The 19,665-nt window shown below is 53.1% G+C and overlaps 1 protein-coding gene across 1 annotated transcript in view; it reads right to left on the minus strand.

The window, feature by feature from the left end:
• The window catches only part of MGAT5B (mannosyl (alpha-1,6-)-glycoprotein beta-1,6-N-acetyl-glucosaminyltransferase, isozyme B), a gene marked incomplete at its 3' end in the record, with an annotated part of 71,719 nt that overhangs the window by 8,206 nt on the left and 43,848 nt on the right, over positions 1–19,665 (minus strand). The window contains exons 8-14 of the mRNA XM_009996566.1: positions 19,465–19,634; positions 8,570–8,701; positions 7,558–7,691; positions 6,756–6,886; positions 4,047–4,202; positions 3,049–3,195; positions 1,317–1,433 (exon numbers count right to left, since the gene is read on the minus strand). Coding sequence (XP_009994868.1) covers positions 1,317–1,433; positions 3,049–3,195; positions 4,047–4,202; positions 6,756–6,886; positions 7,558–7,691; positions 8,570–8,701; positions 19,465–19,634 — 987 coding nt within the window. The remainder of the gene's footprint in view (positions 1–1,316; positions 1,434–3,048; positions 3,196–4,046; positions 4,203–6,755; positions 6,887–7,557; positions 7,692–8,569; positions 8,702–19,464; positions 19,635–19,665) is intronic.

Consider the following 19,665-nt stretch of genomic DNA (forward strand, 5'->3'; position numbering starts at 1 on the left):
TCAGCAGGACATGCCCGGGTACACATCCAGGTGCTGCTGCAGCACAACACAGCTGCTCAGGAGCCAGCAGAGCCCTTTACTCCCTTCTTTGAATTCTCCAATCATTTTCAAATTATGTGAATAGCCCAGCAGCACCAGGCTTCATCATTTTCTTTTGCCTTTCTGGAAGGACTGAAATTTTCCTTCTCTCTCTTGAAACAGAGACCAGCAGCTCCTGGCCACCACCCTGTGGTGTTGCCCTCATTTTGGGGCTGTGTCTGCAGCCCAGATGGTGGAGGGTCAAGCTGCCTGGCAGCACAGCAGCAGGAACAGCATCGGTTTTAATTCAATTTTAATGGAGAGATCAGAATGAATGTGCAAAACAACAACTGCATTTCTGAGTCGGGCTCGTTGGGTCTTTGCAGACTCGTGGAGGTGAAGGGACCCGGGCAGATGGCACAGCTTTATCAGCTGAATGAAGTCCCCAGACACACACACCTCTGCAGCCTCTAACGTGGGGAAAAGCAGGGATGACCCCTCTCTGGCCAGCATCACCCATGTGCCCCCCACAATCCCACCCAGCACTGGGAGCCCCAGCCCCTGGTCTGACAGGGCATCACTGTCCCCATGAGGGGACAGCTCATCCCCAGTGAAGTGAACTGTGAGTAAAACAGAGAGCAGCACTTTTCTCCTCTCCAAGAAAACTGACTTTAATAATTTGGACACCTTGAAAGGCCCCTACCACAGGCCAGGAGGTGATTATTCCTGCAGGAGTGTTTCCAGGGCAGGTGCGGTGGGAACGCTGCCTTCCCGGGAGAGGACCCACAACCCCCCCTTCCTTACACCCCTTCATCCTCACAGAGACAACTTCTGAGGCTCTTTCCTATCCATTTGCTCCATGGGAATGATAACAATGAAGAGTGAGATGGGGGAACAGCAGGCAGGAGCTCTCAGGGTACTTGCAGCACGCCAGGTCCCAGCACTGCTGCACCTCTCCAGCCACCTCAACCTCCTGCTCCCAAACCTCATCTCCCTTATCTTGGTTTTCCCTTGCTCCAGTTCTGCCCAGAGGATTCCTCAGGATCCCTCAAAGGTGCTGCCCTAGGGAAATGCCTGTGACACTCAGTACCAAAGCAACGCAAGAGCCTCTGGCCCCCTGAAGTGGCAGGAGAGGAGGATTTTTGCTCTGCATGTGCAAATCATTTCCAAGGGGAAGCAAGCAAGGAAAAGCAGTTCATGCTCAAAAGGGAGAATCAGGCCCCAGCAACCACTGCTGATACCTGTCCCTGCAAACCCAACAGAAAGGAGATGTCCCTGCCACCTCCTCCAAGCCATACCTGGGTCCTCATGATGGTTTTGATAGCAGCTTCAAACTCCTCAGAGTTATTGTAGTCAACAGTCCACACGTGTGGCTTCCCAATGAAGTCTTCAGCATATGGATGTTGGGAGGACACCTAAAACCACAGCAGTGTGAGCTGGTTGCTGCAACTCCTGCCAAAACAGCTGCTCACAGCCCTGATGGCAGAAGAACATCAGGCTTCAGCACAGACACGTTGGGTTTTAACCCACTGCACATGGAGATGTGTTGGAAAAAGGCTCCCTCTGAACCCAGCTGCCCCCTGACATCAGGTTGATGCTCTAAAATTCCCACTGGGTGGGGATGTCTCACCCCCATCAACACTGAAATTGCATCCACCAGCCCTGAATGTGGGGAAAACCTATCCTGGACCTGGACCATTTGTAGATCTGGAGGAGGAAAAATAGATGGAAGCAGCAAAGCTCTGGGAAGGCACCAAAGCTCTGGGAAGGCACCACATGTCTCAGGTTTGCCAGCTCCAGAAACAAGGCAGAGAGAACATCCATCACCACTGAAGGCCAGGGAAGTCTGGCACTGGGAGAAAGCCATGCTGGAAGCTGCAACCACCCAATGCCACAGGCAGCTCCACAGGTACCACCTGCCTCTCACCAGGCATTTTTGGGGGGATACACCTCTTGTTTCAGCCCCTGAGCTGCCTTTTCATCCCCACGTTGCTGCAAGGCAGCCAGAGCCCTGGATCTCCTCTCGAGAAGGGAGGAGAGAGGATACTGAGCAGAGAAGGTGTTTCAGGGGCAAGAAGTGTAGCAGAGGGACCTGAAACCCCTCCAGAGGAGGAGAGCAGGGCACTCTCCAGCTCACCATCCTGTCTCATTCCTGGCTGACAGATTGGTCACCTCCTTCCCCACCAGCACATACACCCCCCGGGGCATTTCCCAGCCCAGGCAGCACAACTGCAGCACCCATCCAGGATGGGTGCTAACACCAGCAGCTTGTTAGGTGGGTGAGGGGAGGACAGTCCCACCCCCAGCCCCACGATGGACCCCTCTGAGCAGGGCTGCAGCAGGGCTGAGCTGCACAGCCCCCCAGCACAGCCCTGCTCATCAGGACTGAGGGTTGCACTGGATTACCCACTTGATTAATAATCAAAGAGGCCATTTTCTCAAGCATTTAACTTTTAAAGAGGTCCTGCTGCACTCAGATTGTGTTCCCAGCAGTGGGTATTCCCGGGAGGGATTTTGGACCCCTGCAGATCCCGGGGTCCTTCTGGGTGTACAAGGGGATGAGCAGGGTACAGGTTATGTGTGGATGGGGAAAGAGCTGCCCTGGGGTCTGTGCTCTGCAGAAGTTTCCTGCACCACCTTCTCAGGGTGGTTCAAGGCCAGGTTGGACGGGGTTTTGAGCAACCTGGTCTAGTGGGAGATGTCCCTGCCCGTGGAAGGTGCCTCCTCCCCACAGCACGGGGGTGGAACTCAATGATCTTTAAGGTCCCTTCCAACCCCAAACCATTCAAGAATTCTCCAACTCTCCTTTGCCACCCCAAACCCACAGCAGGGCCCCTTTGCATCCAAACACTCCAGATGGAGACGATGCAAGGGTGGAAGAGGGGTCCCCACCTGCGCTTGAAGGAAACCTCCCCAACATCCACCACCGAGACATCTACACTCAGTTTAGCGACTGCCCTTCCCCAAACCCCCGTGCAAAGAAGGGGGTGGCCTCCCCCAGCCCACCTGCTCACCTCCTGCCACGCTCACCTCTCTCGACGTGGGTTTCCCACGGAAGAACTCGTGGTTGAGGGAGCTGTGCGGGGGGTTGAAACGCGCCTGCAGGAAGACGCAGCCGTTGGCGATGGCCTCCAGTGGGGCAGGGCCCTCGTAGGGGAACCCGAAGCCAATGAAGAGCTGCAAGGGAGCAAACGCACACGCTGGTGAGCAAACAGGGCCAACCCCACAAGGAAGAGCCTCCTGAGTAACCCACCAGCAGCCCTATCTCCTGCGCTGGTCCTGCTTGCCAAGCCTCTGGACACCCTGGAGCTGAAAATGTGCTAGAAACTCCCTGTTCTGTGGCTCACAGCTTCAAGTCTCCATATGGTGGCTGTTTGGGGAAGTTTAGACTGGATATTAGGCAAAATTTCTTGGTTGTCAGGCCCTGGAACAGGCTGCCCAGGACAGTGGTGGAGTCACCATCTCTGGCAGTATTGACAAGCCCTGTAGATGTGGTGCTGAGGGACATGGGTTAGGGGTGGCCTTGGCAGTGCTGGCGGAACGGTTAGACTGGATGATCTTAAAGGCCTTTTCCAACCAAAATGATTCTATGACTGGTCCTGTATGGAGAAATACTGGTTTGCCAAGGCCATTTGGGCTGGAGAACCAACAGCATTTCCCCCAGAGAGCAGCTGAAGGTGACTGGGACGCGCTCGCACGCTCCCAGAATCCCATTTATTTCTATCCCAGGCATTGGATTACAAAAAAACCCAACCAACACCCCACTTAGCAACACATGAATTCATCAGGAAACCTTGTGCTCCATCTGCAGACAGTCTGCAAGGAGAAACTCATCAGACACATCTTGATCTGAAACGATGTGCTGTGCTAATTAGCCCTGCTGACGGTGCCCGAGAGGAGCACAGATAACGGCCTCTCTGCCACCCCCTCCTTTCATTAGGTTGCATTTCTGAAGGTGTCTGAGTCCTGTCTGCAGGCTGCCTAAAGGGGGACAGTGTCCCATGGACAGCCTGGCTGGTTTCACCCACCTTTGCCTTCCTCAGCAGCTGCTGGAACTCGTGCTGGGGCAGCAGCCCGTGGTTCTTCACGAACGCCGGGACCTCGGGCGGCCGCTGCGTCTCGTAATAAACTGTGCCATGGATCTCCATGTACTTGTTGAGGATGGCCAGGAACTTCTCCTTGCCCTGGGAAGGAAGGTGGAGGTGTGAAGTGCACCAGAAGCTGGGGGCTGATCCCCCCTCCCATTTGAGATTCAACTCCTGAACTGCCACCCCGGAGCAATCCCGATGCTTCAGACTGACCCCCAGCAGAGCCAAACCCACATCCTCCCCTCCACATCCACATCCTGGACCTCTCCAGGCTCCCAGAAAGCCTGGACAGCTGTGGAATCCAGCACCATGAACATAAGCATCTCCAGCTCCTGCCTTCCCTGCCCCCTTCATGGGCAGCTTTCACCCTGGACCTGCTGAATTAAAGAATTCAGAGGCAAGTTTGCAAAGGCCAGTTCTTGCTAACAGCCTCATCCCACATAACATCTCCCTGGGATTTTCTTGCTCAGGTTTAATCCTGTTTTACAACCTGGAAAAATCAAGAAGGTCAGCAGTTTTCCTCTTTTGAAGGCTTTTCCTCATTTTTCTCTGCAAAGCATTTTAACAATTTCTCTACTGTAGATTTCTTTTCTTTTTTTTTGCTTGGAAAAAAAAACCCACACAGGGACCATCCTTTGGTTCATGTATTTTCAGTTTGTTCCAGTGCTGCAATAGGCTCCAAAAAAGCATCAACTGGAGGGAATAAGGAGGTATAAATGGGGAATAAAACTCCATATGTTACCTTAAAGCCTCTCTGAACACTGTATTTCTGCCTCCAGCCACGTATTCCTGGACTTCTCTAAGGCTAAAAGAAAATGCTTGTGGTGGGATAAGGCTGAAGGGTGAAATCCTGGCCTTGGTGCCACTAACACCCAAACTGGCACCGTTTTGAGGGTGATTCTTTAATGCAAAGGGTTTGGGGAGGTGGGAGACACAACCTATAGTCCCTGGGTAGTGCCAAGCATCACCAGGGGGGACCAATCCCCAAAGTCCTTGGCATGGTGGGGGGACTGGCATGGGAGGCCCCCCCTTCACTGCTCCATCCCAGCACCAGGAGCTGCTTTGATCCCTGAGATCTGGGAAGCAGCCTGTGGGAAAAGGGCCTTTCCCAGCTTCTAACAACTTCAGCTCTCGTTGTGAGCTGAGAAGTTCAGAGGGGCAGGGAATGAGAAATAAAGGGAAGGTTGATTTAATGAAACTTCTCTAAATGTCAAAGAGATCCTGCTCTGGAGACAGCCCTTGGTCCAAGGCTTGTAAATAAGCAGCTGGTTCCAGAAGATGGAGGGGCTCTTTTCCTTCCTAAATCCCCAAAATCACTCAAATGAAGGAAAAGCTCCTATTTCCCCTTATTTTAGTACATGGGGAGGGCACAAGATGCAAAGCAATGCTCAGGCAGCCTGGCTCCAAGGAACAGCCAGCAGCAAGAACCAGCCCCAGCCCCTTCATCCAGCAACAAATTACCTTAAATATGCAGCTTTAGGGAAACTCATGTTATTTGTGAATTGTGGGGAAAAGGAGAACAGGAGCAAATGTTTGTAGCACTTGGGGTGGAGGCAAATGGCCCTTCTGAGGTTTGAACTCTCTTTAGTGCCTCTCCATATTAACCTACCTAAGCTCAAATGAAACTTCTGGGTGAGGAACTGGTAGAAAAAGAAAGCAAAATGTTACAGTTCCCCTAAAATCAAAGCTAGTGGGTTTCAATGAGGTTTTGGGGAGCAGATGCTGGGGAGGGGGAGGGGTTGGTTTCAGACATGGGAGCTCAGGAGGATCCAGCCCATCAGTAGGCAAAGTCAAATCCAGGAAAATCTTGTCCCTTGCAAGATGTGCAGAGGTAAAGCCCAGCAGCAGCTGGTGTGGTACAGTACCTGCAACTGGAACAGCCCCAGGTGGTGGCACAAAGGGAAGAAAAAAATAGAAATAAATCAAGAGACCTGGAGAATTAGCTCTCTGCTTTAAAGCCCTGGGAGGAAAAGCAGCTGGGTAGCTCTGGGTAAGAGAGAGGGGAGTACACACACCTCCTGGCCACTACAGGAGATGCAGGGGGGTGTTCTGGGGGCTTGGGGGCATTGCTGGTGTTTTTCCTCACTGGCAGAGCAGTTTGGGGTTGGGGGAACACAGTAAAGGGCTTTACCCCATGTCTGCTGGCCCAGAGGTGGCCTCAGCCAGGGTGCACCAGATGTGGCTGAGTGTGGGGTCCCAGAAAGGACCAGCACTGGGCAGCACCAGGGCTGGAGAGGGATCCTGCACTGCACCCCAGCCCCTCTCTCAGGCACAACAGACACAACAGACACAGGTGGGCAGGAGGGTGGCACGATGCCCTTGCACAGGGCACTCGAAAGCAAAGACAAACCATCCCCATCATAGCACAGGAAACCACCCACCAGCAATCCCAGTTCACACCCAGACCCATGGCCATGGAACGCCCAGCAGCAGCCTGCAGGGAGGGAGCATCACCTCGAGCCAAGAGCAGGGGACAGTCCCACCATGCCTGGTTTGCTCAGAGGTGCTGGGCACGTCACGTCACTGCAGCAGCCTCAGTTTCCCCTCCAGGAAGGGGACAAGGACATTCCTCTACAAACACCTGCAGCATCTCTGCCTCAGAATCTCAGGGGAAGGGCCAGAGGCTGGTGCCAGCCCCAGGACACCCACCTTCCAGATGCTGGCCTCCTTCCCATACACCACTGCCATGCTGCTCACTTTGTTGGACTTGATGAGCTGCTTCTCTGTCTTGTTGAGCTCCTCAGACACGAAGCCCATGAAAGAGTTGTCAGGGGTGTGAGCTGTAGACACCAAAGGGAGAAGACACGTGGCTGGACAGATGGTTCCTGGGACCTCACTAGTGCCAAGGGCCCAGCCCCATGGCAGCAAGAGGAGTGAGATAAGTCCAGCTCCAGAGCCTTGCTGGAGCTTGGAGGAAAAGTGGCATGAATCCACACCCAGGCAGCTCATCAAAATCAGGCCCTGCAACCAGCTCCAGTGGCTCTTTATAAGACAAAGCATTTTTAAGGCTGCCAAATGGGCTCTACCCAACATCTGAGTTTCTCAGTGGGACAGTGCCCTCCTCTCAGACAAGCACATCACCTCTCCATGGCACAGACAAATCCAAGTCATCCAGGTGCCTTTTACCTTTAGAACCCCAACTGAAATAAAACCAGGCTTTGCAACCAAACCTGCCTTGCATCTCCCCTCCCAGGAGATGGAAGCTCCTGGCTGTGCCCTGAGTTTGGCCCTGGCTATGCTGGAGCCAGCAACCCCTCATTGAGGGAGAAGCCAGGTCTCTCAACCTGGAATCTACAGCCCAAGAGATGACCAAGCAGATTTGGGAGCTCCTTGCAAGCAAGAACGCAGCCAGGGAGGACATCACCGCCCACGTATCACCTCCTAAAGGGGCTGAGACCTGCTGCTGTGCTGTCTGAACCTGCCCTGCTGGGCCCCCAGCCCCCCCACTCACGGAACATGGTCATGAACTGGGTGGGCTGCAGGTTCCAGTAGCCCCAGTTGGTGCGGAAGCCGCGCAGGGTGGCGTACTCCTCGTGGTTGTAGGCTGGCTCCGTCCCAAAGGTATCGATCACCCGGACGCGGCACCTGGCAGGGGAGACACCACCCAAGGACCTCAGTTTGAGAAAAACCCCACTGCCAGGGACATCTGATGCCCTCAGGCAGCTTGTCCATCACCTGGCTCCCAAACAGAGGGTGCAGGAGCACCCCAAGCTGCCCTGCCCTGCCCTCTGCTCCAACGTGCCACTTCCCCTCGCGAGGCTTTCATCTCCCTGGCAGTTGTGGGGATGATGTATCTGCTGAAGACTTGCTAATGCTTCTCCCAATATCCCGGGAATGCTGACGCAGGCATTGCCAGCACAAGACAGAGGAGAGAAAGGGAGCAGCAAGCGAGGGAAGAGCAAAACCAGCTGCATGTGAGAGCAAATACATCTATAATAAAAGCAATAACGCCGCGTGTCATTTTTCTCTCTAATAAAATTGTGTAGGATAGTGGAAGAGATGGGAGAAAACATAATAAATAGCAGGACTATCAGCACTAAATTAAATCGCATATTTTCCTGGCTGTTGATGTACCAGGGGATGATGACATTTGTCTGGATGATGAAGGAGACAGGGACAGGGCTCTTCTTCTTGCAAACAGAAAAGGTTGGTGCTTCCCTCTGTGGGGTGCCCAGCCTGGCTGCAGGCAGGGTCCCTGGCAGCACAAACACACACACCCCAGGAACACACAGATTGTGGGGGTGTTTTTCCAATTAAATATCTTCTAATGAGCTTTGGTGTCAAACATGTGAGGTTTGTGGTGGCTCAGCACAGTGGCTGCTGCCAGAGCCAGGCAAAAGTGGAAGCTGGAATCCAAGGGTCCAGCTCCTTGGAGGTGGGGGCTGCTCTTTGAAGTCATGAGCATTAGTCTTTGCTTAAAATTAGCGAAGTGGAGAGTAAGAGAAGGGAGTCACTTTGCTTACCTGTATTTCTTAAAGGAGAGCCCCATGTGCTGCTTCATCTGCTGGAGCCCATGGTAGTCAGTGTAAATCAGGTCGAAAGGCAAAGGACTGGTCAAGGGGCAGTTCCCCCGGCCTGGTGGCACCCCTAAGTGACTGGGGAGACGCAGGAGGGATGGATCAGCCTCCCAGCACCACAAAAACCCTGCTCCACAAACCCTCATTTCCCTGCTGGGGGTTTAACAGGCACCACCCACCAGCTCCCCACTTGATGGAGGGCGAGGCAGATGGTTCTCCTCTCCTCAGCCTTTATTTCCTGGGCCAAACAGCTGAGGTTTTGGGGAGCCCTGATCCCTCCCCACCTTTACACCTGATCCAGCTGAGCTCCTGCTCCTCACATGTGGGTGCTGAAGCTTTTGCACAGCATTCCCAGCAAGGGCTCACCAGCATTGCAGCCAACACACACATTCCCTCCATGTCTCTAGTGAAAGACACCAGATTTCATTTCCCTTCACCTCAGTCACACCAGTGACAGACTTACAGAGTCTTTCCCCTCCTCCTGCCTGCAAGGCTCCCAGCTGAGCCTCAGTCTCCCTGTTCCCAGCCCTACATCCCTCCCAGCACACACCATGCACTGTTTCTCTTAACCCCATCCTTACAGGTACCCATCACATCCCCATCACACCCTCAGCTTCTCACCTTTTTGTCCCATTCATGAAATAGTTCAATAAACCCAAGACAGACAAACCCTGGGTCTCACTTGCTGGGTTTTCAGCCAGTTCCTTACACCAGCTGGACTCAGCCCCTCTTACCTCCTCCAGCAAATAAAAGGCATTTTGAGAAGCCAGATAAACTAGCTGGACTGCAATCTCTTTATCAAGATCACTGGTTACCTTGCTGCCAAGGTGATGTGTGATTAATCTGGCAGGACACAAGGCTAGTGAGCCTGCAGCATGTGTCCTGCCTTTCCCAATTACCCCCCTGAGCTGATGAATCCCTCTCTCCAAAGCTGTTCTGCCAAGTGTACCACTGATGTCAGCCTGACAGCCCATCTGCTTGTCTGGACCACACTTCCTCCTTCTCAGGAAAAAAAAACACCTTCCAGCTTCAGCAGGTTTCTCTCAAACCCTTGTTACATGTGCTTGTGATTTCTGAGCCCCAGTTTGCTCAGAAATACAAATGATTTGCCCCTCGGTTTCAATGATCTTGTATTTTTTTGTCCTCCTGCAAGACCATCCTTCTTCATCTCCACCCCCACAAGTCCACTCCCACCCAAACAGCACCCAGCATCACCCTCAGGGCTCTGGAGGTGGGCTTAGCTCATGGAAAACCAAAACATGGAGCTCATTCCATCCCCCTGGGCTCTGCCCCACTCCCACCACACTCACCCTCTTTCTTTCTTGGTCCTTCTAATTGGGCTGAGGAATTTGTATTTTGCTTTGCCAGCCTGAGCTCAGGCAGGGTGAAATCTCACCCCTAGATCCTGCCTGCCAAGACATCTGTCTGTGTTTTCTTCCAGGCTCTTCACTTACTCCTAGCACCTATTTGGAGGTGGGAATTGATCTTAGCCATCCATATAAGTATTTTCCCTTTTTTTTCCAGAAGAAAAGGTCCAGCCAGGTTTTACATTTCCAAGCTTTGAAGCCTTCACTCTCTGTGACCTCTCTGACTGATTCTCCTAATTTCTCTGCATTTCCCCTTCTGAACCTGAGAATCCTCTTTCCAGCCCCACCTGGGTTTTACCTGTCGTTCAGCTGAAGCTCAAAAGGAACCTCAGTCTAAGGGTCCATTCTCCAAGGAGCCCTTCCATGAGGTCCTCATCCCTTGCCCAGACATAAAACAACACACAGCACTTCATCCCATGGCTGTTTGTAGAGGGAATTAATGGTTCTTCTACCCAGGGAACAGCCAAGCTAGGCAGTTAACACAAGTATTGGTTCTCCAATCTCTCATGGGTCTTCACCAACATCATCAGAAGGGTTCTATGTAGCCAGCAAAATTGCTTGGCCATTATAGCTGCAATAAAGGGTTCTTGGTCTGCTCTAGGCCACATCTCTTTCTTCTGTGATATGGTTTGAAAGCCCTTGAGTGTTGGGCACCAAGATCCTTCTTCCAGCCCTATCCCAACCTGAGGCCAGTGAGGCACTGGATCAGGTTGCCCAGGGAGGTTGTTGATGCCCCCTCCCTGGAGTTGTTGAAGACCAGGTTGGATGAAACTTGTGCAGCCTGGTCTGGTGGGAGGTGTCCCTGCTCACAGCAGGGAGGTTGGAACCTGATGATGTTTAGGGTCCCTTCCAACCCTCACCATCCTGTGACTCAGTGGCTCGTCCCGAACTCCTCACCATGACTGTGACTCCAGAGAGGAAGCAAACGTGGGATCATGTGTCTTGCCCAAGCCAGGAAACCCCCAGAATTTCAACTGCAGGCAAAGAGCTGTGCTTGTAGCTGCTTCATTGCTCTTGTCACAAGGGGTGTGAGGGGCCAGCTGAGGCCAGCCCAGCCAGCTCAGCCGCGGGGGAAACGGGCGGCGCTGCCACCACTTTCATGCACAATTTTCCACGATGCTGCTGATTGGGATGCAGCAGGACTGGGCAGGAACAGAAAGGCTCTCGCCTCCAACAGCCACCTCAGGATGTGAAGCAGGGCAACAAGAGGCTGAAGCAGAAGGGGAATTTTTGAAGCCAAAAAAATTCACACCCCAAAGCTGCTCTAGAGCTGCAGTGCTGAGTGTCCCCTGGTAGCACAGGTACTGCTTTTAGCTCAGCCACCAGGGACATGTACTCAACAGCCATGATACCCTTGCTGCTGGAGGATGAGTGTGCCTCTGCTGATCCCCCAAGCCAGGCAGCACCTCCTGCTCTGCTCCTCAAGCCATCTCTGAATTCTGACTAAAGCTAATCCATAAACTTTGTATTTAACTAGAAAGCCCCAAACCGTAACACTTCTCTTGCAGCACAACCCGTCCTCTCTGGTAGGCATCACTCAAGCTGCAGCCTCACAAAACCATTCCTAACTTTAAAAAGCCCTAACCAAGCTTGACAAGGGGCTGCAGGAGACAGAAATGAACGTATCTCATACAGAAGCCTCAAAAATCCTTCCCACCTGCCAGGCGGGTCCAGCTCCCCTGCTCCCTCTCGTCACCCTCATCTGCCACGTGTCCCTTCTCCAGAGGTTTGGGACTTGCCACCCCTGTTTATACTCCCAGCACTGAGGCTGAGAGGCAGGAATAGATCTGAAAGCAGGACCAGTGTCTCTGAAGCAGAACACCTCTCTTTCATTTACCCCCTTCATCCTTCCTAAGCTCTTGATAACCACTTATTTTAATATTCCAATCAGGCAAATCCAGGCTGCACCTCTGAGGTTGGAGGGGGGGGGGGAGGATTTTTTTCTTCATTCCTCCTTATTTAAACATTCTTTATTCAAGCTTTCATCATTTGCCAGTTAAGTCAACTAATTTTCTACTAAACCCAATTTCACTCATGGTTGGACTGAAATTCCCTGATTTTTTTGCCTTGTGCCATGGTACCATTAATGGGGCTTGAAATTATGCAAATAAAATTGATGAGCACAAACGCTGCCTCCCCAGCCAGCACGGCCAGGAGATTTGTTTTTGAAAACTGCTTGATCCCAGCTCCTGGAGAAACCTTCTTTCCCAGATCAGATGAGGATGCCAAGCAGCTCCAGAGCCCCTGTGGCTCGTCCCATCCCCACACCCAGATGAGCACGTCAGGTCTCTCTGGGAGAGGAGCAGCCGACGAGGCTTCAGTCCAAGTGCTGAGCTCTCTTCTCCACCAGCTGCCTCCACCAGCTGTGCCTACTCCAGAATAAATCTCCAGCAGCTTCTTGTCCTCCTGTTTTCTCCTTATAAGTACTTTAATCAACCAGGGGACACATTCCCTGCCTGAGCATGGTGCAGGCTCTCTGAAATCAGATGACTGCAGGGTTATCTTTACATACCATTGACCTATTTTCCAATTAACCCAACATTTCCTTCCACGTTATCACTCCTGGGGCTGAAAGGTCCAGCACTAAATGGATCTCCTGGGCATCTTCTGGCAGGCTGGGCCAATATCCTATATTATCTAATTGCATCTTCTCTGTCTGCATCTGCTGTCATCAGCAACACAGACTGCAGTGGGGGAAATGGAGGAAACCTCTGCTCCCTCAGCTTCTCCCTGTCTACAAAAGCCCAGGAAGCATAGGACCATTATCCAGGGATGAAAGGTGCTGGAGCTGAGCCCAAGCAACTCCCTGGGGTCTGGGACAAGCCCCTCATGAGCAACTGAAAGTGCAAATCAGAGCCCACAAAATGAACACCCCACTACATGGTCTCTGCTTCCAGCTCTTCCTTCTGCTAGAAGGGGCACAATTACCTCAAAAGTGGAGATTTCTCAAGCAATTACACAATGATTTTTAAGCTGCCTGCCATGGTTTTACTTAGGCAACACACACCTGGACTGCTCCTCTGGCCCATCATCAATCCTGTGTGACACAGCCCTACACATCTGGGGGTTCAGCAATCAATTGATTTATTTCCAAGGTTCAACAAAACCCTGTTTTCCTGTCATGGCACTTGCTGGAAACCTTGGCAGAACATCCCCAGGAGACAACTAATGCTGAGATTTTGCTGCTTGTCTGAGCAGCTCCAGCTCCAGCAGGAGATCCCTTCTATCAGGAGACCCCAGGAAGGCATTTTCTGAGCTGCAAAGATAAGCTACAAGGAGTGAGGGCTGCTGGATGCTTTGCATCTTATAACGGGGTTGAAAGACTCCAGAAATGGAAAGTCAACATTCCCGTGGGGCTGGAAGCTGGATTTGATCCAGGGACTCCTGGTTGGACCAGGTGTGCTGAAATCTCCATCCTTACCAGCCCAGAGGGGCTCTGGGTCCCCACAGGGAGGACCAACCTTATATAAAATACCCAATGATATAAAGGGTTATGATAACCCTTGTGTGACAAAGCACAGGTTTCTGCAGTGGCAAAGGAGCCAGCCAGCAGGTCCCCATTTGGTGACAAAACAACCATATTCCATGAAGGAGGGGAATTTAACACCTTGGTAATTCCTGCTAATTTATGCATCTTCCTCTTCTCCACAACGAAGCCCTCAAAGGTGGAAGAGCTCCCTCCCTGCTGCTCCTCTCCATCCAGGGCAGCTCACCCCCAAACCTCACCTGGCTGCTGCCAGCAAAGCTCTGAGCTTTCTCCTCTGAGGTGCTGGGAAGCTGCTGTCATTACCAGGAGCAGCTTTTGCAGTCCCCTTTTGATGTATCCAGCTTTTAATTGAGGAGCTACGAGCTGTGAGTGAATAATGAACAAACTTCCCAAGACAGGGAGATAAAAACTTGGGCTTCTCTGGGCAGCAGCAAAAGCAGAGCAGATTCATGACTCCTGGGCAGACCCCTGGACAGATGGGCTGTCCCTTGTTGTCCCAACTGCTCCAGCAGCTCAAAGTAATGGGACAGTTTGAGCCAAATCTTCACCAACACCACAAGAGCAAAGCTGATTTGTACCCACTAACATCCCAGATCCTTGCTTACCCCATCCTCTAAGATGGAAACATGTCCCAGATAAACTGCACTGTGGAGAATCCAATAAGGCTCAAACACACAGTGGTGTGTCCAGCATTTGTGTGACCACTTGGTTCAGTCTCCACCACCTCTGTCTTTGCACAGGTTTGCAGCAGACAAGCACCCACAATCAGAGGCTTCAGCTTCCCCCAAGACCTATAACCAACCTTCCAGCCTTTCCAAAGCCTGCAGCATCCCATACCCAACCATGTCCCAGCACAAACAGCAAAGCCTGGCCAGAGAAAGGACAACCCAGTAGCCCTAAGAGCTTATAGAAACACTCATCTTGTGTAACAGGAACATCTGATGCTCCAGATGAGGCAGAGCTGATAAATCCCACAGCCACATCACGCAGCTCCATCAGGACCACACACGACCAGTCACTTCTGGCTATTTCCACGAACATCTTCTGGCTCATCTGCACAATGTCAGGACTGGATTTGCCAACTGGCAAGGGAAGGTGATGCCTGGAGCCTGGGCACTGCGTGGGCTTTCATGTGAACAGATGCAAGACAGAAAGATGCCTTTCATCTGCCAGAAAATAATTAGAAATGCCTTTGTCTGGACATTGTGTTTCCATCTTAACGGGCCTTTTTGCAGCCTGAATACACCTCAGTGACTGTGGAAAGCACAGGAAAATAGCAGCTCTAATTAAGTATGGGCCAGGCAATGAGAGGAGAGCAGCAGCAGGAGGAGCTGAACCTCATCCACCCCTGCCGTGCTGCCCTGGCACAGGGAGAGCAGCTCATCACCCAAACCACAGCTCCCCACAGCTCCTGCTGAGCGGGGAAAGAGCTGCCAGCACAGGGTACAAGCCCCTGCTTAAAATTAAGTGCCTTGCCAGGACCAGTATGAGGAGTCTAGAACTTGACACTGGAGCAATTAAGCTCCGAGAACACTTTGTAAAGCTCTGACCCCACGAGGCATCAAATCCTGTTTCCTTCGACTTTCTGTCCTGCCTGATGAGCAGCTCATTTCAAGGGGCCCATTGCAAAAAGCACCTCCCAGTGGCACCAGGATCAATGCTCCCTCCCTGCGGCTCCAGCAGCACCACCCACTCCCTGAGCCCCACAAAAAGCAGCTGGAGATGCCAACACCACCATTCCCAGGCCTTAAGGAGCAGGGCAGGAGGTGCAGGTCCCTGCAGCACCCACCCTGCCCCTTCTCCCAAGGGGAAAGGCTCAGCATTCCCTCCTCACCTGCCCCTGGGGCTGCAGGAGGAGTTTCTGCTCCCTGCACCTCAGCCCAGGCTCCACCAAGCTCTGAAGGTGCTGCTTGTAGTTTTCCAACATCTACTTCTAAGCTGCCTCATTAACAACCCAGCTCAGGTTTTTCAAGCACTTCCCACTCCTCCCCTACCAAGCAACACACACACACCAACCCCCCTGGGTTCTCACTTCCCTGGAAATCTGTTCATGGCCACCAAAGCAGCACCAAGGGATTTTCAGCAAGAACCAAGTGGTTTTTAGTCAGATTTGGGTTCTTTCCTCCCTCCCTGCTTCAAGGCAGGGCTCAGAATGCTGCTGGCTCCCTCCACTGCACCTACATCCTGGATGGAAAGCTGTTCCTGACTCCCTGTTCCAGCTGGAGGCTTTGCTGCCCTCCCAGGGAGCTGCACATGCCAGCAGTGCCTTGCACCAGCCCCTGGGTAAGCCCAGGTTTCACTCCTTGCCTGTCTAGATGCATCAGAAGCAGCTCACAAATTCACTGGGAAATCCAAAAGAGACCCAACACCTGCCCTTAGTTTGGCTACAAGAATAAAATCAGTCTCTGGCAGGACACAGCAGAAGAAGTCAGAGGTCTCTAAGGTCCACAGCAGGCAAAGGATCTGCCAGATAAACTAGCTCTGGAAAACCAGGGCTGAGCTCCATGGCACATCTCAGCCCTCACAGGAGCACTCAGCTGGTGCAGAGATGAGCTGTGGAGCAATCCTGTAAACCCCAGAGCTCCATGCCTTCACCCCAGCTTCACCCCAGTCCCCAAAAGAGGGGAAGAACCATTTAGCCCCCCTGCTCTTCACTGCTCCACATCTGCTGCTCTCCCCAGGGCTGCTCCCCAGCACAGGGAGGTGCCCAGGACACACGGTCATACTCCCAGCCCTTCTTTTCATGCCCAGATCTTCCATCACCAGCTTTTTGGACCAGGGTCTAACTTTTCCTCCTCGTTTGCCAGATCCCCAGCATTTCTGACCCAGTCCTGACCACCACCCCCAGGCACTGCTGCAGTGCAATCAATATTGGTGCTAATAACCAAGAGCTCTCAGATAAGGGCTGGCTGCAGAGGAGGCCCACAGACCTTCCAGTAATCCCTTGCCAGGGATCAATACGTGTAGAAAAATCACCTCAGAAATTTGGAGAGACAAAAAACAAACCAGGAGAGAGGTTATTCAATGCTGAATAATGTATGGGCACTGGTCTTTTCTCCCTGAAGGCCGTGCTAGGGGGGAGCAGCCACAGCTCCAAGCCAAGGAAGGAGCAGGGGGTGCCAAAGAAAAATAAACCAGTGGACTCAACACTGGACTTGGTATCCAAAGGGACAGGGAGGACCCAGCTACAGCCCCAGCCCCATCAACATGAAGGTGGACCCACGATGTGGGTGTCCAGCACTTAAGATGTCATCAAAGCCAGGCACAGGACACACACCCACATGCTCAGGGAGGTGGAGATGGTTTCTGTCACTGGGACAGAGAGAAGTGCAAGATGTGCAGCCCCAGCCTAGCAGCTACAAAGGGGAAGAGTCAAAGCTGCCATTCCCAGGCATCCCAGGAGAAACATCCCAAACCACCATTGCCAACAGATGCCAAAGCTCCTGCCCTTCTGAGGAAGATGAACCACCACAGGCAGCAACCCTGCTCCCTCCAGAGCCACACGCACAGGGAGACAGATGCTGCAAACCACCCAGGAAGCCTCAGCCACCTCCTTCCCCTTGTTAAATGACCACTGTGAGGCTCTGCATTAAAAATCACAAACAAGGAGCACACACACAACCCCACCACAGCCCTCCCAGCCATTAGCTTCTTTCATCCTTGAGTACCCAGGTATTATTTAGCCCATCACTCCAGCTCAGCACCACCACACACGCCCGCCTCTTGGAGAAGCTGCTGCCTTTTACATTAGGACCAGGATTATTTTTTTTGAGTTAATTACTCAGGAGCTAATTCTGTTCATTAATTCTGAATGCCTCAGGGGCTGGGCTGGGATTTTGTTGTTGTTGTTGGGGTTTTTTTTCCAGGATTGTTGGGTTTTTTTCACTCTCATCTCAGCACGGCTCATCACACAGCCCTTGCTGTCTTAGCATCACCCAAAACCTGCCCAGTCCTGGAAGCAGCTTCAGGCTTTTTTCTTGATTTCTAAACCACCCTAATTTGCATTTTCCCTGGCACTTGCCCCTCCAAGTCCTGTTGGAGGTGAGGAAAGCTTGTGAGGTTACAGGCAGCAGCCCAGTAAGATGAGAACTGAGGCAGCAGTGAGGAACACAGCACGTGTGTGTCTTCTCCCTATTATTTTCCCCTCTAATCTTCATCCCTCCTGGAGGCAGTGCCAGGGTGGCCTGGTGTAGCTGTTTGCACATTCTCACCCCATTTTTCTCCATGTCCCACAACAGAAAAATCCTGTCCTTCTGCGGGAAGTGCCCAAGGAGGGGGGAATTCCTCCTGGAAGGTCTTGAAGCCACCACCAGCACCTCCTGAGGAGGGACCCCTGGGTGGCTGCCACCCCCTGGCAAGGGACACAGGTTGATTTTTGGCAGCTGCCCCAGCTGCCAGCCTCAGGGTGGAAGGAAGGGCTGGAAGGAAGGAGCTTGCTGCTCAAACAGCACCAACAAAGCCACGGGGGTTGAGTGCAGGTGTGCAGGGTGGGAAGCAGCAGCGACCTGCAGGACACCTGCATCCTGTAGCCACATGGTCACCAGCCCCACAAAGAGTGTCCCTGGGGAATATGGGGGTAAAAAGGAGCCTTTCCCACACCCAGCTCTAGGCAGGGGTCAGGGGCCATGGGTGGTGACTAATGCTGCTCAGCTCCAGCAGCAGGAGCACAGGGCAGAGCCCTGCCCCAGGCATCTCCACATCAGCCCCGCACAAAGCCCAGCTGCAAAGAATAAGTTTGCACCAGTTCTCCTCACCTTCCTGGGATGCAGGAGGGGTGGGACCAGTCCCAGCTGTGATGCTGTGGCTCTGCACCCACCCAACCCCTGCACCAGCACTGCCTGAGGGCAAAAAGCCATCAAGAGCCTCTGCAGACCTCAGGACTTCATGCAAAACCTCGATGCAACCCACCCACACAGCGGGGCAGACCCTCTTCTGGGGGGTACCAAGCACCCCTAGCACCCCAGCACCTACCTCTGCAGCTCCTTCAGGGAGACAGTGACCCTCAGGCTGTGTCCCAGGAGGAAGAGAGCAGCCAGGATATCAGCCCACTGCACCATCTCCCCCAGCGGGCCCCCCTTCAGCACCAGCCCAGTAAGATGAGAACTGAGGCAGCAGTGAGGAACACAGCACATGTGTGTCTTCTCCCTATTATTTTCCCCTCTAATCTTCATCCCTCCTGGAGGCAGAGTGCCAGGGTGGCCTGGTGTAGCTGTTTGCACATTCTCACCCCTTTTTTCTCCATGTCCCACAACAGAAAAATCCTGTCCTTCTGTGGGAAGTGCCCAAGCAGGGGGGAATTCCTCCTGGAAGATCTTGAAGCCACCACCAGCACCTCCTGAGGAGGGACCCCTGGGTGGCTGCCACCCCCTGGCAAGGGACACAGGTTGATTTTTGGCAGCTGCCCCAGCTGCCAGCCTCAGGGTGGAAGGAAGGGCTGGAAGGAAGGAGCTTGCTGCTCAAACAGCACCAACAAAGCCACGGGGGTTGAGTGCAGGTGTGCAGGGTGGGAAGCAGCAGCGACCTGCAGGACACCTGCATCCTGTAGCCACATGGTCACCAGCCCCACAAAGAGTGTCCCTGGGGAATATGGGGGTAAAAAGGAGCCTTTCCCACACCCAGCTCTAGGCAGGGGTCAGGGGCCATGGGTGGTGACTAATGCTGCTCAGCTCCAGCAGCAGGAGCACAGGGCAGAGCCCTGCCCCAGGCATCTCCACATCAGCCCCGCACAAAGCCCAGCTGCAAAGAATAAGTTTGCACCAGTTCTCCTCACCTTCCTGGGATGCAGGAGGGGTGGGACCAGTCCCAGCTGTGATGCTGTGGCTCTGCACCCACCCAACCCCTGCACCAGCACTGCCTGAGGGCAAAAAGCCATCAAGAGCCTCTGCAGACCTCAGGACTTCATGCAAAACCTCGATGCAACCCACCCACACAGCGGGGCAGACCCTCTTCTGGGGGGTACCAAGCACCCCTAGCACCCCACCACCTACCTCTGCAGCTCCTTCAGGGAGACAGTGACCCTCAGGCTGTGTCCCAGGAGGAAGAGAGCAGCCAGGATATCAGCCCACTGCACCATCTCCCCCAGTGGGCCCCCCTTCAGCACCCGCGGGCTGAAAACATCCCCGGACTCCTCAGTCAGGAAGCCAATGTGGATCAGGATCTGGAGAGACAAGGGGAGGAGGGGTCAGCAC

The sequence above is a fragment of the Chaetura pelagica genome, unplaced genomic scaffold (assembly GCF_000747805.2).
Source record: "Chaetura pelagica isolate M959 unplaced genomic scaffold, ChaPel_1.0 scaffold704, whole genome shotgun sequence".
NCBI lineage: Eukaryota > Metazoa > Chordata > Aves > Apodiformes > Apodidae > Chaetura > Chaetura pelagica.